At 37.3% G+C, this 24,711-nt stretch overlaps 1 protein-coding gene across 3 annotated transcripts in view; it reads right to left on the bottom strand.

Annotated features, from left to right (window-relative positions):
* The window catches only part of LOC150107973 (katanin-interacting protein-like), a 726,539-nt gene that overhangs the window by 358,417 nt on the left and 343,411 nt on the right, over window positions 1-24,711 (bottom strand). For all 3 annotated transcript variants that reach the window (XM_090415492.1, XM_090415493.1, XM_090415494.1), the window contains one exon: window positions 6,290-6,413. In XM_090415492.1, coding sequence (XP_090271618.1) covers window positions 6,290-6,413 — 124 coding nt within the window. The remainder of the gene's footprint in view (window positions 1-6,289; window positions 6,414-24,711) is intronic.

Raw genomic sequence — 24,711 nt, 5'->3', positions numbered from 1 at the left:
CAAGCAGGGTCTATCATCAGATGTACAATTGTTTGCTGAAGATGTGAAGATAGGCAGGGCAATTAGGAATGCTATTGATATTCAGCAATTACAAAATGATTTGAATAGACTGGAAATCTGGGCAAACGAAAATGTGTCGGTTTAATGTTAGTAAGTGCAAAGTTATGCATTTTGGCATGATTAGAGTTCCAGCGGCATATTATATTAACAGGGTTATGCTACAAGAAACTGAAGAGGCAAGGGATCTTGGCGTATTGGTGGATAAGAATTTAAAGTTCAAAGGTCACATAGCAAAAGTTTCAAATACAACTCAGAGGTTAATTGCTAAGCAAACATGTAAGGATAAGGCAGTCATTTTGCCTCTTTATAAGGCTTGATAAGACCACACCCAGATTATTGTATGCAGATTTGGTCTCCTTGTTTCGAAGGGGATAAAGAAGCTGTGGAAAGGCTGCAAAGAAGAGTTACAAAGATTATATCCGGATTATGGGATTTAGATTATGAGGACAGATTGCGAGTATATGGATTGCAGACTCTGGTTAACAGGAAAAAGAGGGGTGATATGACAGAGGTCAACAAACTTTTGAATGGGTGTTATAGCATTTCAACTGATGAAATTTTTCTGATAAAAATTATATGGAAGGCGAGGAGAGAACACGGGTGCATCCATAGAAGTTAAGTTTGTTCACAGTCAAGAAAGGGGCAAGAGCTAGGTTTTTCTCACAGAGGGCAGTGAGTGAGTGGAATAATTTGCCCTTAGGAGTAATGAGTGCATCTAGTGTAAATGAATTTAAGGGAAGGTATAATAGCTGGTTTGGGTGATTTATAGCCTCCCTCGATGAGTCCTTGATTCCCTGGAGATCTCAGATAATCATAATCATAATAATAATAATCTGGCTTTTATAATTCTCTCGTTTACTGGTTCCCATTCCATCAGGCTTTGGGTTACTTTTCGGTTCAATATTAGTGCAACAACTTTTTCATGCTTATACCTTATATAATCGTTCTGAATTTGTATTGTTCATTAATGATTTTATCTTTTTCTCTTTTTGATGATCTTCCAAGTTTCTGCAGTTAACCATTCTTTATTTTTCTTCATTAATCAATTACATCTTTAGCAACTTCACTGTAGGCATTCCTGAAGTTTTTCCAATATTCTTCTAAAATTTAAAATTTTTTGTGGTTTCATAAGTGACTGTTTCAACAGCAAGGGTTCCAAAAGGCTTTCCCTTGGTGTGTCATATATACGTTATCCACATCAGACAAGGCTAGATAACCATTTTCTGGGGTCACATCTGTTGCCAAGAGCATTTGTTCATCCAAATTTGTTTCATGGTGGGGGGGGGGGGGGGTGGGGGGGGGGGGGGGTGGGGGGGGGGGGGGGTGGGGGGGGGGGGGGGTGGGGGGGGGGGGGGGTGGGGGGGGGGGGGGGTGGGGGGGGGGGGGGGTGGGGGGGGGGGGGGGTGGGGGGGGGGGGGGGTGGGGGGGGGGGGGGGTGGGGGGGGGGGGGGGTGGGGGGGGGGGGGGGTGGGGGGGGGGGGGGGTGGGGGGGGGGGGGGGTGGGGGGGGGGGGGGGTGGGGGGGGGGGGGGGTGGGGGGGGGGGGGGGTGGGGGGGGGGGGGGGTGGGGGGGGGGGGGGGTGGGGGGGGGGGGGGGTGGGGGGGGGGGGGGGTGGGGGGGGGGGGGGGTGGGGGGGGGGGGGGGTGGGGGGGGGGGGGGGTGGGGGGGGGGGGGGGTGGGGGGGGGGGGGGGTGGGGGGGGGGGGGGGTGGGGGGGGGGGGGGGTGGGGGGGGGGGGGGGTGGGGGGGGGGGGGGGTGGGGGGGGGGGGGGGTAATTGCACACCATGCTTATCCAACCATGCCTTAAACTGATTCAATGTGTCTACACCCACAACACACTCAGGCAATGCATTCCACTCACCAACCACCCTCCATGCAAAGAACCTACTCCTCACTATATACAAAAGACATATACAAAATAAGACTCAATGCGTATAAAATACTAAAACACATAAATGCAGATATAAAAGAAACTTCAAATATAAATTGCAAAATAGATTTATAAGAATTCTTGGATTACTTTACAGATCTTTTGACGGATAATACTAACACATAAAAAAACAAATTACACCAAAAACTTACAAAATGTTTTAAATGATATAATAACAATGAAAGAATTAAAGGACAACCTAAGAAAAATAAAAAATGGTAAATCAGCAAAAGATGGGATAAATTCTAAACTGTATAAATTTGGTGGAAAAAAATTTCATCAGAGATTATCAAAATTTTTAAATAAAATATACAAAAATGGACAAATACCAATAGAATGGAATACAAGTACGAGGTGTGACAATTCCTGGAATGCACCTGTAAAAAACCTGCATTGGGAACTATACATTAGTGGTTACTATCACCTTTGAAATAGTCTGCTTGTGCATTTATACACTGGTTTAGATAGTGTTCTCATTTTTGGAAACAGGCCCAGAACTCTTTTTCCAGAACTTTCACGTTCTTTTATCACATTATGCTGAATATCAGTGATGTCAGAAAATCTTCATAATTTTAGCGCAGTCTTTAATTTTGGAAACAGCCAGAAATCACAGGGAACTAAGTCAGGTGAATAAGCAAGATGACCTAATTTGGTAATCGATTTTTTGGCCAGAAAATCTGTCATGATGAACGCATTATGGCTTGGCACATTGTCACGATGGATGATCCACTTGTCAGGCCGCAATTCAGGTATTTTTCTCCAAACAGAATCTCGTAATCTTTTCAGCACCTCTAAATAGCATTGTTCGTTGACCATTTGTCCCTGTTCAATGAATTCATAGTGGACCAGTGGCGCACCCAGGGAGGGGGACAAGGGGTCCTCCCCTTGTCCCCCTTCCTGGGTGCGCAAGAATGATTATGAAAAGATGATGTTAATGAATGAAAATGGTAGAATGGTAACTACCAACTTCCTATCTAATTTCAGGTCCTTCACCACCACCACCACCACTCCCAGATCTCTCATCTCCTCTACCTCCATTAAAGTTTCCCCACCAAATGAATACTCTGCATCCCATCGCTGCTTAACAAATTTCAAAACTTACACTTTGCAACATAAAACTGATAGGTGCACTTACCTGTCTATTCATGGAATCTATTCAAGTCCTCTGCATTACTCTCCCCAATTTTGCATCATCTGCAAACAGCTACATATCACTCACTAGATAACCCAATATCATTAATTTACAAACTGAACAACAATGGTCTCAAAACTGACCCCTGCGGCATACCAATAGTGACCTTCCTCTCTCGGGATACTGCATCTCCACATACAATTTTCTGATGCACCTCTGACAGTTACCAATCTAACTAAGAAGTCTGTTGTGCAATCTCATCCATTTTAATTTATTTAACAGCTCGTGGTGTGGAGTCTATCAAAGCTTTTGAAAAATCTAAGTATACCACTGTATATGAATCTCTCTTCTTCAAGATATTTGTCATCTTGTTATAGTACATAAGTTAGCAAAACATGATCTCCCTTTAACAAATCCATGCTGATAACCACAGAAAACACTGCTGTTATCAACCCATTCCTGTATCCAACTTCTCAGCAATCTCTGTGGTACCTTCACCATAATTCCAGATATATAGATTAGCCTATAATTTGTAGTCACAGCCTTATCACCACCTTTATGGAGTGGAACAATTTTACACTTTTTCCACTCCCTTGGAACCTTGTTCATTGCTACTGCCAATTCACTCGAACATTTCCTTAAGATGCATGGCGATATGTCATAAAATCATAATGCCATATTGATGTCTGCACGGTTAGCCTAGTGGCTTTGCGCTTCGCAACCATATGCCTAGGGAAGGAGTGTCCTAGGTTCGATTCCCGTCGACGATGCGAGGAGCTTAAGGATCTCCTCAGCCATAGCCAAGTTAGCCGGTCTTGGGCATGGACAGCAGGGTTTTTTCTGCCAGTTTATCTGGGGTTTTTCATCCTGCAAGCAGGCAAACCGGTCTCGTGAACACACACGGAATACAGCCAGGAATACTGACCCAACCATAGGCCTGATTCGTCAGCCTGTGGCGGTTCCGGAGTCCGGATAAAATTTTTTTGGGGGACTAGATGGTGACGTATTCCCCATAAAAAGGGAACTCACGGCTACTGTACCATCACACGGTAAGGAAGGCCATATTGATATCAAGATTAGTTATTTCCTTAGATACCTCATGCTCATTCACAATTAAGCCATCCACTCCTATGTCTTCTATACTCCAGCTTCTCATGATTTCACCCTCATGAAGATGAAATACCATTATAAATTGATCACTGAATATCTCAGCAGTCTTCTGCAGCATTTACCATTCTACCATTTTCATTCATTAACATCATCTTTTCATAATCATTCTTGCTTCTACTTGCCACATAATCTAAAAAATGCTAGGGTTTTTCTTCACCATACTTCATGTAATTGATTATTACCATTATTCATTTTGTGCTTCCTCCAAAGTACCTTGTTCTTCCAGTTTCATGATAAAGTTCCTCATTCATCCATTTCACACCTAACCTTATTCAGCCCTTCAGAATACACTCCCACATTGATACTATTATGTATTTCTTTGTCAGTTCCCAAGTAGCATTTATTTCCTTACCTCTCAACTCATCATTGCATGCTATAGCTCCAAGCTCTCTTCTAAGCTTGTCATAATAACCAGCTTTATACTTCCACATAATATTCTTTCCTTACAGAAGTTGCATATGGCTAGCCACAACACAACCCAGGATCACTTCATGATCCAGTTTGTGAGAGGGAACAAAATCCCACTCACAATTACATCCTCTGATGAAATGATGGGATCGTAAAGTGTCAATCTTCACACATCCTCAGTCACATGCTGCCCAAGATAGTTGTCTCTCAAGAACTCAAGAAATTCATTTTTGTTATTCCCAAATGCTATCTCTTAATTCCAATCTATACTGCCTTAATTAAAATTGCTCATAATAATCACTCTTCCTTCATTCACACATCCAAGTTGTTTATGCATTACTTCATCGCCACCCACCACATTCCCTGGCCTATAGCATTATTTGACTAAATATCTCTTCATATCAATCTCCACCACACCATACTGTCTCAAAACCATTGCCACTATTTCCCTCTTTCATGTCCCCTGAAATCATCAGCAGTACTCCTCCTCCTTTCTTGTCCTTTCTATCCTTGAAAAAAAAAAAAAAAACACTGTATCCTTTCATTTCTACTTCTGTTAGGATATCATCTTCATTCAACCATGTTTCACTTATTCCAATGATTTTGGGATGAATAAACTCAACCAGTGAAACATTTTATCTCTCTTATTTATGATGCTCCAGGCATTTGCAAATAAACACAGCAGTTCACTTTTGTGATTTCCCCACCACACATGCCCACTGAGATCCCAATCTATTCCATTTCTATGCTGATCATCCCCATACATACATACATTTACTACTACTTTCAACATCCACTCTGACTATGTCATGTCTTCCTGTCCACCCAGGCTCCCCATTTTCCTGTTCCTCTTACAATCTCAATCTCTCTCACACTGTTACTATTTCCATTGCAAAGCACTCTAGTCTCTTCAATACCACTTTCCTGTTCTTGCACTTCATATCTTACTTCTGATCTCTTGCTTGCATCACACACACTGCACTTCCATCAAGGATCAGTTTCTCCATATTTCTCACTTCTAAGCCATTGAAATGCAATCCATCACACATCTGTATAATTCCATTCTTCCTTCAAATACATGCGACACATCCACTAACTGTACTCCCTACTTCTCAAACAGGAGAAGTAGGGAGAAGAAAGGTTAGCAAAACAGATGTTTGATGCTAAGATGACAGGAAAAAGACCCAGAGGAACACCAATGCCTAGGTGGATTGGTTCAGTCAGAAGTGCCTTTGAAGAATGAAATGTTAGATACAATAATATTGGAGTGCTGACAAGTAATAGACTAATTTGGAGAACAATTGTTGATAGCAGATTAATAATAATGTAAACTTAATCATGTAGTACTGTCAATACAGCCTGAACACCCTTTGAGGACACATATCAAGAAATTGATGATGATGATGTGCGAGTGTATACATATTAATTTTATTATATTTATATTAATTAATCATATTAATTTACACACACACACACACATTTTTTCCCCAAATATCTCTAAATTGCTCAAAATAGATCACACTAAATTTATTTACTAGCACTTATTAAAATGTTAGTATAAAAATATATTTATATTTAACTAAACCTACTTAATTTCTGGCTTTTCCAAAGAGGAATCCAAGGTATTTAAAGAATCAACATCCATTTTGCTACTGGCTCTACTACTAGTTCTACTGCTGACCTGGCTATCAACCATATCCAAATCTTTGGAAGCTATTTAAAAAAAAAAAAAAACTATTCGTATAAATTTTTCAACAATCTTTAATACAAAATTAGATGGAACTAATACAGAATTAACCTTATTAATCATATTAGTATAAACAGCACCAAGAGATTAAAAAATAAATTAATTTATTGAACATAGTAATATTTCACTGGTTTTCTACCCAGAATCATCAGAACACAAATTATAACTGTGACAAGCACAACCCTAAAGCATTAGAAATACAATTCGATTTGTAACTGAGACAGAACTAACATCCAAACAAGGCACTCTCTAGAGCCAGTTAATTTGGAGAAGTTAGACCATCTGGTGTCATAATGACTGTTTCCCAGATCTTCATAAAATTAATGCAACCATACTTGTTTAGGAAAAGTGCTTCATACAGATGCTAATTCTAAAAACAATCTTTTGGGACTAATGCAACTACTGTGTAAAACTGATGCATTCTTCCATTTAATCCCATGTGAAGGAGTATCCAGAGCAAGGTCTGCTAATCTTGACTTGCCATAAAGATGTTCGCAGGTGTAATTTTTTTGTCCATCAAATTAATTTCTCTAAAACAAGTCCAGAGGTGCTTCAGGGTCAAAACTGTACAACTGAGAAGAGACCTCTACATAGTCTTTAAACAAAATAAGGAGAACTGACCAGGGCTTCTGACCTAACGTCCAATCCTCACTTTCTCATGGTGCACCATGTTAGGTACGAACGAGGCAATTTGCGATTTAGCTGACCAAATTGTATTCTTATTGGCTTAAAAAATTCAAATGATGGTACAACATGACAGAATTTCATGCCGGCTGGGGCATCGCCCAGTTAAACAAGGCCTCATTTGTTTTTGCCAGGGAACCAAGGCAAATAGCAAAAATCAGCTACTGGAACAAATCCTAAAACCCATCCCAACTCCAAATCACCAAAGTTCAAGAATGGTATTATCAACATAAGCCTGAATAGCAAAGAAATGGAGCTAGCTGGTGAATTGGATAAGTACCAGATAGACATAATAGGGGTGACTGAAATAGAAAAGGCAAAAACTGGTGAGATCTCTCTGAGCAACAAATACAAAAGATTGTCATTGCCTGAATATAACATACATTTTGTATTTATTGCTTCTTTCTCTTGATAAGAGAAAGAAGGAGTAGCCATAGTAATCAATACTAAATACGAGGCTAATCTTCTTGAATGGCAGGCAGTCTCAAGAAGAGTGATATGGGCAATTATCAGAATGAGGAAGTTTATTTTCCACTTGGTTAGACTATAATAAATTTAGTTTAATCCTTTATCCAAGCGTAAGTAAACAAAGTTTGTGCCTGAAGTATCTTCAGGAGCAAACTTTGTTTGCTTACACTTGGATAAAGGATTAAACTAAATTTATTATATCAGAATGGGGAACTGGACAATGAGACTTATTTGTGCGTAGAAGGTTCTCCTAAGGTAGAAGTGGAGGAATTTGAGGCTTTAGAGCAGTGATGGTGAACCTATGACACGCGTGTCAGCACAGACGCATTTGAGGGTTTCAGGTGACACACCTTGGATGTTGAAAAATATTGGTATTCTGATGAAAAAACTACTTTCAATAATTTCAGTTTATTAAATTAATTGTATAATATGAATTCATGGATTGTATATCAATGTCCTATTAAATAAATAGCCTAATATGATATCTATAAGTCACCATCTATGATTAAGTAGTTAAATTTATAATGCATGTATGCAAGTGGCACATCAAAAACGTCAATATTTAAAAAAAAAAAAGATGTTTGACACACCTGGGTAAAAAGGTTCACCATCACTGCTTTAGAGAAAGCAACTGACACAATGAAAAAAGAAAAGTTGGTGCTTGTTGGGAATCTAAATAGTAGAGTAGAACATGATTGACAGATATACAAAAATATTTTGGGAAAATTTGGAGAAAAGAGCAAAGCTAATAATAATGGCAAATGCCTGTTGGATTTCTGCTCAGGACATGGACTGGTTATTACTAATACCATGTTTCAACATAAAAATGTGCATAAATTCACATGGAGAGAAGAGGCAAGGAATAAGAAAAGTCTCATTGACTATGTTAATGTCAATAGTGATGTTTTCTCCCTGGTACAGGACACCAGAATGTACACAGGATTTGAAATTGGAAGTGATCACTTTAGTCTTGAGCAGGATAAAATTGAATTTCATTATGTAAGAAAGTTTTAAAGCGAATAAAAGTTGAGCAGCTCTCAGATGTGAACCGTAGACCAAAATACACAAAGACCATTGAAGAAAAAATAAAAAGAGTTTGAAAACAGGAACCAGAACAGAACAGAAAATAGGGTCCCCCCCCCAAGTTTATCCTGGTTTTTTCATCCCACAAAGCAGGCAAACGGGCCTTAAGAACTCAACATTACAGGACATAGGATACACTGGGGCATAGGGCTGACCACCTTATCCTGTAAACGGTTTGAGGTCCGATGATTAATAAACCCTTGACACAAAGCTGGTATGGTAGGAAGTCAATTGAATAAATTCATATGGAATAAGAGGGAAATTAGTCGGAACACTAAATTAGCTGTATACAAGACAGTGTTCAAACCAGTTTTAACTTATGGATCTGATAGCTGGGTCAGAAATAAAACACTTGACCAAAGACCAGAGACCACAGATATGAGTGTCCTGAGAAAGATTAGGGGCATGAACAGATGGTATCAATGGCAATATTGTATTAATAACGAGAATATTAGGAAGGAACTTGAAGTTATTAGTATCCAGGTGGTATGGTCACTTAAACAGAATGGGAGAGGAAAGATTAGCAAACCAAGTGTTCTCTGCCAGGTTGGCAGGAAAAAGACAAGACCCAGAAGAAGACCAAGATATAGGTGGATTGATACAGTAAAAAGTGCCTCAGAAGACAGAAACTTAAAGTCTGATAATATTGAATAAGTCTTAACAATTAACAGACTGAATTGGAGGAAAATTGTAGATAGGAAGTTAGTAATGATGTAAATTTTTCATGTAGTACTATCATATCCTGTACACCCCTTGAGGGTACATAGCAGGAATTTGATGATGATGATGAAAACAAGTCCATAAAGGATGCCTTGTTAGGACAACAGTTTTATGTCAGTCACAAATTGAATTGTTTCTAATGTTTTAGTGTAGTGCTTATGTATTTGTCACAGTTTATAATCTGTGCCTGATGATGCTGTGTAGAAAACTAGAAAAATATTAGTGAGTAGTATAAATCATTTTATTTTTTCATCTTTTGGTGTTGTTTATACCCTGAAGCACTAATATGAATAATGAACAAACTTAAGCTTTTTAATATGTATAATCAGATTAATATACACATAATGACCTATTTTCCCAATGATTTTGCTTATGTAAGAAATAACATTTTGATAAAATTATGAACCAGTTTTAATAATGTAAACTTTGCAATTCAAATGGAAGAATTAATATACGAAATGATCTTCCATTTCCTATGGCATATTCCATAACAATACAAAAATTGCAGGCTTAAACATTCCTAAAGACAATAATTTCATATTCTATTTATGCTTTTGATGTATGTCTTTTGCACTTGCCAAATATGAAATGACCAATCTGTGAAAGGTAACTTCATGTAATGTGTTAAATAATTGTAAACAGTTAAGAAAGAAGGCCAAAAATCACAATAATGAGAATAGCTTATTAGTGGATGGAAAATTTAAAATCCATCACAGTTTCTCTCTCACACACACAACTGTTTTGTGACAGGTAGTAAATCCTAATTAATGGTTTCAACAATTAAGAAAAATAATGCATAATGATCTAATTCAAAAAAACAGATTTTCCCATTCATTCATTACAAACCTTATGACAAGAGAAAGTTCTTTTATAATATAAGAAACTGCTACAAAGTATTTCTATTGTTAGATATTGAAAAATTATATCATCTCGATTGATCTACATGAATCTCTATAGTACTTCATGGGCAGAATATAATTTATTCCAAGCAGCAATCATATGTGGTATGATAACGAAGATGCATCAAAAGAGAGGTATAGAATATGTGGATGCTTGGAGTACATTTGAGGAGAGAAGAGAATTCTATACAAGAGACAGACTGCATTTGAACATGGAATGGTGTGGGCATCTGGAGAGATTTGGTGTTCTGAGGGCAAGTGAGAGTGTTAGGACAGGGAAACTAGAGCTGTCAGGGTGGAGATGGAAGCAAGAATGGCATCTTGTGGGGAAGGTCACTTGGGAGATGGGAGATGAGGAGAGAAGAGAATTCTATACAAGAGACAGACTGCATTTGAACATGGAAGGGTGTGGGCATCTGGAGAGATTTGGTGTTCTGAGGGCAAGCGAGAGTGTTAGGACAGGGAAACTAGAGCTGTCAGGGTGGAGATAGAAACAAGAATGGCATCTTGTGGGGAAAGTCACTTGAGAGATGGGAGAATGTATTGTATACTGCAGAGTCAAATGGAATTTGAAGGGAATAATAATGGGTACAGAAATGGTGGCAATCATTAACGTTTCTCTATACAAATGTTGCCGCCTCCATAGCGCAATTGGAAGAACGATGGTTGTTACGCCCTTCGATTAGAAAAGGTCTAAGTTCGATTTTCGTCATGATGGGAGGAATCTTTATATGGACTTTTTCAATTGAAGGTGAGTTAGCCGATCTCATATGGAGGCAGAAGGGATTTTTCTCCCACAAACTTGGGTTTTTCATCCCGCATACAGAGAAATTGGCCCATCAGAACACACACAATTTACAGACAAAAAAAAATACTAGCTGTCGTGGTGGTGGTTGTGGGCAGTAGATGCCGTTGATGTAGGTGATTGGTAGTCGAGGTTTGGTTGTAGTAGCGGAGATGGAGAGTTGTACAGTACGTGTCCTCCCGCGATGAGTTTTCAGACTCCTTGGAGGTGTCACGAATAATAATAATAAATGCCAGGAAGGAATAAAGGAAGTGAATTGGTATGGCATTAATAGCTTCAGGCTGTCAGAAGATTATTGGAATCAGTGAAACATGGTTGTCTGAAGATGATGTCTTGACAGTAATAGAAGTATAGTGGTTGAGTCCTCTCAGAGTGGAGAATTTGGAAGAAAATGTCACTAATAGTTTTGAATGTGAAGTGAAGGTAGGTAGGACAAAATATTTAGTGAAACACTGCTATAAATCAAGGAACACAGAAAGTAATAAGCAGGAAATGTTTGGGAAAAACAATTTAGCGTGTGCAAAAGTGACGATCAAACGAGATTTTGACTATAACAGCACAAATTAGACAAAAGCAACAGCATATAACAAAGACATGAAATTGTTGATATTTGAGGGATCGAGAACATGAGGATTGAGATTTATGGATTTGGTCTTTACGTCAGAGGAACTGATTGTAATGGAGATGCTAATTTTTCCAGCTGTTGGTGAAGGTGAATATGTAGTATTGACTTAAAGAGGCAGAACGGACAAGCTCTAAAGAGAAACAGATTTATGTGAAATTATAAGAAAGGTAATTATAATAATATTAGAAATTAAGTTGGGGTAGTTCCATAGAAGGAAGAACTGCAGTGTGTGCAGGCAGTTCTTTCTTCTAGCAGTGAATTGGAGCTAGTGAAGAAATATTTGTCAACAGCACTGACAAATAGCATTCTTCAAGAAAAAAAGATAAAGCAATATGGTGTAAATAGCAGTAGAAAATTTTTTCACTTGGTTCTAAATTAAATTAAACTTGCCAAAAAATTATATTCTTGTTTAATTCAAGTGTAAGCAAACAAAAAATGCATGTTAAGTATCTTCATGACTAAGCTACTTGTATATAGGGTCATTAGACCCTTCACATTAACTGCCTTAGTATCCCATAATGCAAGCATATCCTTTTGGACGTGTATAATGCTATACTTTGGGAAGGGACCACTACGCAGATTGATTCAAATCTGCATAGTGGCCTTCTATCTTGGTATCTCTTCTGGGTCTGGCTCCCATTGATGAGACCTCAATAGAGATCAAAAATGGTTTGGATAGTGGTCCATAATGTAATACACTTCCCATAATGTAATACACATCCAAAGGATGTGTGCTTTGCATTATGGGATAAGGCAATTAATGTGAAGTCATTAGTCTCTATATAAAATTAGCCTAGCCGTGAAAATACTACATGTGCAAACTCTGTTTGCTTATATTTGGATAAAAGATGAAACAAGAATATAGTTTCTTGGCAAGTTTAATTTGATTTGGTGTAAAGTGGATGACAAATGAAATCAAACAGGAACTGTAGATAAAAATGAGAGAGAGAGGTGGACAGTATGTTACATGAGAAACAAAAGGAGATCATCTGGGCAAAGACAAAGCTCTGACATCTTTTCTTTAAAGTGAACTATTTTTCACAAATGAAGAGGACTTTCCTGTGAATGCCAAAAACAATTTGGAAAGGTGTTTTGCAATTTTGTAACATAGAGAACCACTGCAGTCAATCACAGGTAGTAATGGAATCCAGATTAGGAATTTAAACACTCTTATAGATAATGTTTCTAATTGGGATGAGGAATCCAAGAAGAAATTAAAGTGTTATCGTGGGCATCCTCTTCATTTATATGGATTGTCAAAAGTCCACAAAATGAATATTCCGTTATGTCCTTTGGTGGACTGCATTGGTTCTCCACGTAACAAAATTGCAAAACACCTTTCAAAATTGCTTTCAGCATTCACAGGAAAGTCTCCATTTGTCAAAAATAGTTCTCACTTTAAAGAAAAGATATCAGAGCTTCATCTGTGACCAGGTGATCTCCTTTTCAGCCTAAATATTGTATCCTTATTTACAAATATTCCTTTAGATGAAACACTTAACTTCCTCAAGCAAACTTGTTTGGGCAGATATTGTCAGCCTATTCGACTTTATCATTCATTCTGGTTACTTTACATTCCAAAATGAACTTCACCAACAAATTGAGGGCACAGCAATTAGTAATCCTCTTTCTCCCACACTAGTTAATTACTGCATGGAAAGATTTGAACAATGTATACTGAATAGCATCCTTCCTAAGCCAACCTTATGGTACAGATATATTGATGATGATTTTGTGGTTTGGCTTGGATCCTGTACAGATCTTCATGAGTTTGTCAATAAGATCAACAACCTCCACAATCATATCCAGTTCACTCTTGAGTTAGATGAGAACAATTAGATTGTCTCTTTAGATCTCTTATTAGTTCACCAACCAGATGGTAGCCTTCACTCCTCAGTATTCAGAAAGAAAACACGAGAATCTACTTTCATCCTCTTTCATACCATCATAATTGTCAAAATTCTGGCACTATTAAGACTTAGTAGTACATCAAGCACACTCTCTTTGTGTTCAATGAATTGCTGCTCTCCCAAGAAATAAATCACATCAAGTCAACTGTCCTTATTAATGGTATTACCGAATCATACGTTGAAAAGATAATAATTATAGAGTTTCCTTATCTGCCTCTCATCAAAATAGTGATACAGATGTGCTCTGTCATGTCACCATTCCCTGTGTTAAAGGCACCTCAAAAAGGTATAGCTAAATTACTTAGCTCTGTTGGTATAAAAGTGCCCTTTATTATTTTTATTTATTAACAAGATATGTACTTTTCTTGGCTCAGCTACAGATAAACATCTCAGAACCAGCATATGGCTGGGACATATTCATGACTGTAATCCAGGTGTGTTCACAGGGCTGGTTTGCCTCATGAACACACCTGTTCTGGGTTGGCAAAAAACCAGAGGTGAAAAAAAAATCCTACCTCTGTATGAGACCAGCTAACTTACCATTCATCAAAAGAGACCAGATAAAGTTTCTTCATGTCACTGACAGGAATCAAACCCAGGTCTTTCTGACCAAAGGCTTCATCTATATTGACTGAGCTGGGTTTGATTCTTGTCAGTGACATGAAGAAAACTTAATTTGATACAGCCTCCATCTGTTTCAAATTAAGAAAACTTAATTTGAAACAGATGGAGGCTGTATTTATTTTAAGATTCAGATTTTCATTAATTTATAAAATAATTGTTTGACAAAAATAATTATCTTGAATCAAGTTCTGGAAGAATAAAATGTATTAGCGACTAAGATAATTAGCAAAAAAATGATAGTGGCATTGCTCTTAAGAGTGATACAATATTATGTGAAGAAATATGAAAGGATCTCTTATTTGCACTGACATTAAAAACTATAATTATACAATAAAACAAGTAGCAAAAATAAATATAACTTGTATTAAGTCTAATACAACTTAGATTCCAGTGACCAAGCAAATGGCAAGCAACTGCGTTTTTTGCCATAGGTAACTGAAAGTAGCTATATATGCAAAGTAATCTGGCTAAGTGTTCTCTGCAGCATGAAAGATTATCACACCTTCTAATGGACATGATGGCCAAATTGCTTAAGGGTCAAAGCTGTATAACTGAGAGGAGACCTCCACATAGCCTTTAAAGGAATGCGGAGAACCGAACAGGGTCCTAATGTCCAATCCTCACCTTCTCGTGGTGCACCCTGTTGGGTATCTACTTTGATACTGAACGAACGAGGATGGGCTGGAAATTTGGGATTTAGCCGACCAAATTGTATTCTTATTGGTTAAACCAAAATAAAAAATGATGGCACAACATGACAAAATTTCATGCCGGCTGGGGCGTCGCACGGTTAAACAAGGCCCCCGTTGTTTTCGCCAGGGAACCAGGGCGAACAGCGAAAAGTCAGCTACTGGAACAAATCTGAAAACAAACCCGAACACAACATCACCAGAGTTAAAGATCGGTACTATCAACATAAGAAGCCTGAATGGCAAAGAAATGGAGCTAGCTGAGGAATTAGATAAGTACCAGATCAACATAATAGGGGTGACTAAAACAAAAAAGACCAAAACTGGTGAGATCTTTCTGAGCAATAAATACAAACTGTTATATTCAGGCAATGACAATCAATGGAAAAGGAGTAGCCATAGTATTCAACACAAAATACGAGGCTAATCTTCTTGAATGGCAGTCAGTCTCAAGTAGAGTAATGTGGGCAAATATGAGAATGGGGAACTGGACAATGACTTATTTGTACCTATGGTCCCACAGAAGGTTCTACTAAGGTAGAAGTGGAGGAATTTTTTGACGCTTTAGAAAAAGCAACTGACACAATGAAAAAGGAAAAGTTGGTCCTTGTTGGGGATCTAAATAGCAGAGTAAGAAATGATTGTGGGACATACAAAAATATTTTGGGAAAATTTGGAGAAAAGAGCAAAGCTAATAATAATGGCAAATATCTGTTGGATTTCTGCTCAGAACATGGACTGGTTATTACTAACACCATGTTCCAACATAGAAATGTGCACAAATTCACATGGAGAGAAGAGGCTAGGAATAAGAAAAGTCTCATTGACTATGTTATTGTTGATAGTGATGTTTTCTCCCTGGTGTGTGACACCAGAGTGTACAGAGGATTTAAAATTGGAAGTGATCACTATTTAGTCTTGAGCAGGATAAAATTGAATTTCATATTGAAAAGAATAACATGTAAGAAAATTTTAAAGCGAATAAAAGTTGAGCAGCTCTCAGATGTGAACTGTAGACTAAAATACAGAAAGATTATTGAAAAGAAAATGAAAGAGTTTGAGAACAGGAATCAAACCTTGGAGATTCAGTGGCAAACTCTGAAGAAAACATTGATTGATTCTGCCAGAGAGGCATATGGCGAAGTTGTGTGCAAGGATAAAAAAATCGGAACTCCCTGGTGGATACAGGAAGTTAAAGAGGCAGTGAAGGAAAAGAAGAAAGCATATCAAAAGTTCCTGGCAAATAAGTTAGCTTTTACTCTTACAGAATACCGAGACAAATGTAAGAAAGCTAAACAGTGTGTAAAACTAGCTAAACAAAAGTCATGGGAGGACTTTGGCAAGAATATAGAAAATAAATATAAAGAAGATGACAAAATATTCTGGAGGTTGTTGAAGAAGCTTAGGAATGGAGGAAAGAGTGCTGTAAAAGGAGTTAGAGATGATGAAGGTGACATGAAAACAGGAGAAAAAGATATCCTTGAAGTATGGAGTAATTACTTTGAAAAACTGCTAAATGAAACAAGCAGTGATGACAGCACAGTGATAAAAAACACTGACCAGGCATGCAGTCAGGAATACATATCTATACTTGAAGTAGAAAAAGCCATCAAAGGCTTGAAATGTGGAAAGGCAGCAGGAGTAGATGATATTCGACCAGAAATGCTGAAGTATGGTGGTATAAAAGTTTTACAGTGGCTACACTGCATAGTTCAGAAAGCCTGGACAGAGGGACGAATTCTCGATGATTGGAGTAGAGCTCTCATAGTACCCATATATAAAAAGGGAAATAAAACTGAACGTGAGAATTACAGAGGTATTTCCCTACTGAGTGTTCCTGGCAAGATCTATGCAAGTATACTTGAGAAACGGTTGAAAAGAATTGTGGAAGAAAAGTTTGGTGAAGAACAAGCTGGATTCAGGCCAAATAGAGGCTGTCAGGATCAGATCTTCACTTTACGACAAATAGTCGAGAAAGCCTGGGAATATAACAAAGATCTGTATTTAAGTTTTGTCGATTTGGAAAAGGCATATGACAAGGTGCCAAGAGAGAAGCTATTCAATACGCTGCAGTTATATGGTGTCAATGGGGCATTATATCAAGCAATATTTAGTCTTTATTTGAGTTGTAAGTCAGCAGTTAGAATTTAAGGAAGTACAAGAAGATGGTTTAATGTTAAATCTGGTGTGAGACAAGGATGTACATTATCCCCTCTGTTATTCATTATCTATATGGATCACATTATGAAGAAAAGTGATATTAAACCTGATATCAAAATTGGAGATGTTAATGTCAGCTCTTTGCTTTATGCAGATGATGTTATACTTCTAAATAAATCCGCTACAAGTCTGCAAGATTCTCTGACTAAATTGAATAGCTGTTGTAACAGATATGGTATGAAGGTCAGCAATAAAAAGACAAAGACAATGAAAATAGGCAGAATCATTGAAAATGTCAACTGTGTTGTGAATGGAGAACCTGTGGAACAAGTAAAACATTTCAACTACTTAGGCACGATTTTTACTGAAGATGGTAAATTAAATATAGAAATAGACAACAGAATCAGCAAAGCTGGTATGGTGAGAAGTCAATTGCATAAATTCATATGGAATAAGAGAGAAATTAGTTGGAACACTAAATTAGCTGTATATAAGACAGTGTTCAAACCAGTTTTAACTTATGGATCTGAGAGCTGGGTCAGAAGTAAAACACTTGACCAAAGACTAGAGACCGCAGATATGAGAGTCCTGAGAAAGATTAGAGGTGTGAATAGATGGCATCAATGGCAATATCATATTAAAATGAGGATATTAGGAAAGAACTTGACATTGTCAGCATCCAGGAATGCGTTAGCAGAGCTAATCTCAGGTGGTATGGTCACTTAAATAGAATGGGAGAGGAAAGATTAGCAAAACAAGTGTTCTATGCCAAGTTGATAGGAAAACGACCCAGAGGAAGACCAAGATATAGGTGGATTGATACGGTACAAAGTGCCTTAGACGATAGAAATATAAGATCTGATAATGTTGGAGTCTTGACAAGTAACAGATTGATTTGGAGGAAAATTGTAGATAGGAAGTTAGTAATGATGTAAATTTTTCATGTAGTACTGTCATATCCTGTACACCCCTTGAGGGTACATGGCAGGAATTTGATGATGATGATGATCTATGTTCTTTCGACAGGTGGTCCAAATTGTATCCAGGATTAGTTGAACATATATATACATCCTGGCTGGTTAGGAGGTTTATTCAAGAGAATGCTTCTGTTATATTGCAAGCAAGAGGAAAAATAATTATGGCAGGATGACACTGGTGGATAGTCGTGGCAGCAGAGTGACCAATGCAAAGGATATAGTGGAATTATAGAATGATCACTTTATCATGATATATCATGCTGGCATAAGTAATGCCATGCAATATATAGAAGGAGGCAAGTATTAGCAGAAACTGGAAGTGAAAGAATCAGAGGAGTATCAGGTGTTGATTGCGTTTGATATTAATAAAGCTGTGGGAATGAATGACATATCACCATGCATTCTTAAGAAATGTGCACAACAGTTATGCCTTGACCTGGTTATTTAATGAAAGTTTTGCAGTGGGTAAAGTTCCCAAGGAACAAACTTTGTTTGCTTACACTTGGATAAAGGATGAAACCAAGAATATAATTTCTTGGTGTCTTTTATCGGTCCACGCAAGACATCTCAAGACAAATAACATAACAGTGCATGCAGCCAAGTGATCAGAGAGAAGACAGAAGTATGCTGATGTATTTGTTGTAAACCAGAAGGTTGCATGCATTGTAGAAAATGATATATGAAAAAAAGTTGTTCCAAATGCACAGAGATATACAGAAAGATGAGGATGAGAAGTTAGTTTGGTGAGTCAGGATTTCAATCATATATAAATGCTGACCAGCAATTGCATGGTCAATACTTGATTAGAGGAATGGGGAGGAACAGTGAATGGCCAGTTCAATGGTGCAACTTCCATGGAAATAAGTACCTATGCAAGTAACATAAAGCAGAAATAAAGCATAAATTTTTGGACTTTATAAAGTGTGAGGAGCTGAGCAGAAGAGAAATAATGTTTAGAGCAAAAAAGCATATGAAGCATTTTTTGAGGTTGAAGAAGCCAAGGACACGAATGTACAATACCATTTATCCTGATTACAACAAGAAAGCCATTTGCCATTCTGATAGTTTGAAGGGCTGGATTTGTGAACATACAATAGCATGGTGCTGTACCAGAATTTTGTTGACATACAAGGGTCAGTTAATTGAAGTAATCATTGTTTTGAAAGTCAGATAAATGGTAGATTACTGCATTTATGCCAGGATGAGCTAGATGTGAAAAGACAGCCCAAGTAAACAAAACTAACCTTGGTTGAGTGTTATCAAAGGTGATGAAGAGTGAAGTGTGGTCTTTCTTCTAGGAAATAAGGCAGGATTCTGTTTTGGTAGTATTAAAATTCATTAACACACTCGCTGCCAAGCTACTCGGGCATAGTTTGTTACCGTACACCAAGCAATTTCACTTCTTCAAGGTCAGTATGGGTAATCTCGTTGCCAGTGGTAATCGACATATGAGTATATTCGTAGTTGGCTTATGGGGGCTCATATACCAACTACGAGTATACACACTTTTGCTGCTAGCTCCACACGCCAAGCGTTTTCACTTCTTCAAGGTCAATATGGGTAATCTCGTTGTCGGCGGTAAGTGTCATACGAGTATATTCGTAGTTGGCTTGTGATGCTCATATACCAACGAGTATACTCATAGTTGGCAGCGAACATGTTAAATTAACTTTGCTTGATGGCTAGAAGATTGGTGTTTATGATGTTGACCACAGAAGAATTTGAAGCTTGAGTCATCTGAATACTACAAGGTTTTGTGAATGATAAAGAGGAATGTAGTGTATTGTGATAAGCAAAGCTATGAATAAGGTTGGATGTTAATGAGAGAAGATCATAGGTGTATAGGAGAAAGAGTGCACATAAAAGCAGAGCCTTGTAGTATTCTGGCATGAATGGACAAATCCTCTGAGAGGAATTCACCCACCATGGTCAGAGGAAAATAGCAATCCACTTACAAAGGGTTGGAGAGAGACCAAAAGAAGACAGATTGGAAAGAAGGCTGTGATGTCAGACTTGATTAAATATCTCAGAAATATCATGCTGTCACTCCTGAATATCAAGAATACAGCAAGAGATTCTCCAAATCTTTCTATGGCCTGTCTCCAAAAATGGGTAGGATAAGGCTACTGAGAGAGGGGTGGGGGGGTCTGCTGTAGAGTTAATTAATGATCACCAGTAACATCATGTACGATGTACTGGTGATCACTAATTAACCGAGAGTCTAGATCCCAGGTTCCCAACCTGGAGGTCACAATCCCCGAGAGAGTTGCAAAGTGTTTTCTGTGTGCATGGTGTCAGGGTAGTTATTTTTAGCTGCAATTATTATTGTAGGAAATTTCACCATGAAGATTTTTCAACACTTATTTCAATAATATCCGTGGTGGGCCATCTAATGCAATCTGGCATGAACTTAGTTTGCCAATAGTCAACCACCTTTAGTTAGCGATATAATGAAAATCACCCACTAACTGTCGAGCACCAGTGTTTTTGGAGTTTTATTTCCATTTGCCTCTACATATGCAAATGTGGATTTTTAATGCTTCTTCATATCAAAACAAAGCCAAGAAACTGAATGCTGAGAATGATATGAGGTTGGCTTTAACAAACACTCAGCTGCAAATTTTGAAGCTCATTGCCCAGATGCAAATACAACCATCACATTAAATGTTAGCTTAATTAGGTTAGAATTAATTCTGAAAAATCTATTTTGAATGTGTTTTCTTTGCTCTATTAAAATTGCCTTTTTATGCAAATGTGGTAGGGGTTGCAGGTTACTTGGCTATTATAAAAGGCGATCGCCACATGAAAAATATTATGAAACACTGCTCTAGCTAGTAAAGAGGCTGGCTGATGATGGTTTTCTGATTCACTGTGAGGGTATCAACATGAACACAATTAGATGATACTTTGTTGTTGGCTTTTTTTTTTTTTTTATATATATAAGGAACAGAGTAGATGAATGCTTCCTACCATGCTGTCTGATAGATGCGATACCAGATGAATAGGACAGAGTGTAAATGAAATGCAGGATGGGTGTTAATTAGTACCAATTGTACTAAGAGCACAACTTAATATCATCAAAACTACTGAGTATTTTGCTGATGTCCCTATATTGAAAAATCAGAGGAGGAAGACTGAATACTTGTTTGTGAAACAGAGGAAGATTTGTCTTGATTGTCAAAAGAAGAGTTGGCAGAGAAGACTGACACCAAGAGATCTGCCTTATCTTTAGGAGATGGTCTCATTATTCCATCAGGATGGGAAACAGGTGGAAACATGGTAGGGCAGAAATTTAGTCCAATAGTCTTGGCAAGGGACCAGAAGGCTTGACTGTAAAATCTCGCACGATAAGTCATCATCATCAAATTCCTGCCATGTACTCTCAAGGGGTGTACAGGATATGATAGTACTACATGAAAAATTTACATTATTACTAACTTCCTATCTACAATTTTCTTCCAAATCAGTCTGTTATTTGTGAAGACGCCAACATTATCAGATCTTATATTTCTATTGTCTAAGGCACTTTGTACCGTATCAATCCATGTATATCTTGGTCTTCCAATGGATCTTTTTCCTGCCAACCTCGCAGAGAACACTTGTTTTGCTAATCTTTCCTCTCCCATTCTATTTAAGTGACCATACCACCTGAGATTAGCTCTGCTAACACATTCCTGGATGCTGACAATGTCAAGTTCTTTCCTAATATCCTCGTTATTAATACGATATTGCCACTGATGCCATCTGTTCATGCCCCTAATCTTTCTCAGGACACTCATATCTGTGGTCTCTAGTCTTTGGTCAAGTGTTTTATTTCTGACCCAGCTATCAGATCCATAAGTTAAAACTGGTTTGAACACTGTCTTATATACAGCTAATTTAGTGTTCTGACTAATTTCTCTCTTATTCCATATGAATTTATTCAATTGACTTCCCACCATACCAGCTTTGTTGATTCTGTTGTCTATTTCCATATTTAATTTACCACCTTCACTAAAAATTGTGCCTCAGTAGCTGAAATGTTTTACTTGTTCCACAGGTTCTCCATTCACAAAGCAGTTGGCATTTTCAACAATTCTTCCTGTTTTCATTGTCTCACTCTTTTTATTGCTGACCTCCATACCATATCTATTACAATAGTTATTCAATTTAGTCAGGGAATCTTGCAGACTTGTAGCAGATTTATTTAGAAGTATAACGTCGTCTGCATAAAGCAAAGAGCTGACATTAACATCTCCAATTTTGATATCAGGTTTAATACCACTTGCCTTCATAATGTGATCCATATAGATAATGAATAACAGAAGGAATAATGTACAACCTTGTCTAACACCAGATTTAATATTAAACCATCTTCCTGTACTTCCTTCAATCCTAACTGCTGATTTACAACTTAAATAAAGACTAAGTATTGCTTGATATAATGCCCCATTGCAACCATATAACCATAGCGTATTGAATAGCTTCTCTCTTGGTACCTTGTCATATGCCTTTTCCAGATCGACAAAACTTAAATACAGATCTCTGTTATATTCCCATGATTTCTCGACTATTTGTCGTAAAGTGAAGATCTGATCCTGAGAGCCTCTATTTGGCCTGAATCCAACTTGTTCTTCACCAAGCTTTTTTTCCACAATTCTTCTCAACAGTTTCTCAAGTATACTAGTGTTGGTTCCTACTTCTAAATTTTTACCTTGGATCCGACATGTTAGTCACTATGATGTTCTTAAACAAAATTATAAGTTGCTAGTTGATTTCTAATTCAATATAGAGAAAATTTATATTTATAGACTGCGCCACTTTATATCTGAATTAGTTTAAGAATTGAAGAAAAACCAACTCACAACTATCCTCTTTTATATGATGTTATTATATATACTGGCCGAGTATATTTAACTTACTTAATTTTCCCACTTTGGTTCGAATATTTTATGAATGGTGCAGTAAAAGAGATTCAGGCAAAATACAACTTTTCATTAACAAAAACAAACATTTAATTTTAAAATCATAAATATTACACTTAACTTCAAATCAGTAATTAAGATATCACAATCACTTCAGCTTCTCCGATAAGTACAATCAAACTCTGACAAGATAAATCTGTTATCTCTATATCATAGTCTTTTCATAGTTCCTTAAGTTCCAAATACAATAAAAATTGCAGTAATACCTCCTCAAAAACAGACACTTTTGATTTTACGCTTTTTTTAATTCTCCGCTTTGTTACGTAAAAGCTCAATTTTATTTATGTTTTGTTTTGTTGTCATGGAGATGCATGTAAGTAAGCGAGCGCGAGAATTGGAACAGAACGTGAAGAGGAGGCTAACTGATTACTCTTGAATTCTACTGAATTCAAGAGTAATCAGTAGTGCTTCATACAATACATATAATCAGATGTTCTTGTATGAAGCACTACTGATTACTCTTGAATTAGGGCAATACACAATAATTCTTTAACTTGGGGTTTTATACGTACAGATGTTCATTCCTCCGGCATTCAAATAATTCTTTAGGCAGTATAATTCTAAACACCGCTATCATTAAACACAACCCTGTTGCCTCTATTTATTCTCTAGTTACTTCTTACTATGCCTCACGTTTCAGTGTGTCCTTGAAAGGTCGGCCCAGAAAATAAATCTCAACGAAAATATCGCTAGTAATTCAGTAGTCACTCAGCTATCTTCCGTTGCTTTATTTGTTATTCAGAAACTTATTAGCTAACTGCTTCTCAACTTGTAGACTTTATTTAGTTGCTTGAGTGACTTGCCGACTCGCTATTATTGCAGTGTGATTGCCGAATGCCCGATTCCAACCTAATGCCAATCCTTCTCTCTCTCTCTCTAATAAATCTCTAATGCCCTAATCTCCTAATGCTTTTTTTTCCAGCTTTCCTGATTTTTATATCCATTTTTCCCGCCTAAATTCTACTCGAGATCTCTTTAACTTTCCAGTAAACTTACAGCATTTTCAATAAACCTCCTCTTCACGTTCTGTTCCAATTCTCGCGCTCGCTTACTTACATGCGTCTCCATGACAACAAAACAAAACATAAATAAAAGTGAGCTATTACATAACGTTAAACTTTCACAAACAGGAATAAATAGAGAATATTTATATTTCAAATAATGCGAATTAAATTATCAAATACAAGTTCTTATAATATTAACATAGTAATAATTAAAATAGCTTAATAATATTTTATCACAGAGTTTTTCTACTATTAATACATACGTTCTTGATTAAATAATTAAATATTAGATAAAATTAAAGGTAGTTATATGAATATTAAATTATAAACAAGTGATTTACATTAAATAATATTTACAAATGTAGCCTTTGCCGTGGTGGATTATGTTGGATTCTGAGGAGAGTATTAATAATTTAAATTTCTCTTCATTCAGAATCCAACACTAGCATAAATCTTATCAGGAACACTCAGTAGAAAAATACCTCTGTAATTCTCACATTCAGTTTTATTTCCCTTTTTATATATGGGTACTATCAAAGATCTACTCCAATCATCAGGAATTCGTCCCTCTGTCCAGGCTTTGTGAACTATGCAGTGCAGCCACTGTAAGACTCTTATACCACCATACTTCAGCATTTCTGGTCGAATATCA

The sequence above is a fragment of the Typopeltis vanoorti genome, chromosome 3 (genome assembly GCF_054136105.1).
Source record: "Typopeltis vanoorti isolate ZY-2024b chromosome 3, IOZ_Tvanoo_1.0, whole genome shotgun sequence".
NCBI lineage: Eukaryota > Metazoa > Arthropoda > Arachnida > Uropygi > Thelyphonidae > Typopeltis > Typopeltis vanoorti.
The sequence above is the reverse complement of the archived record's forward strand: the minus strand, read 5'-3'. Positions and strand labels throughout refer to the sequence as shown.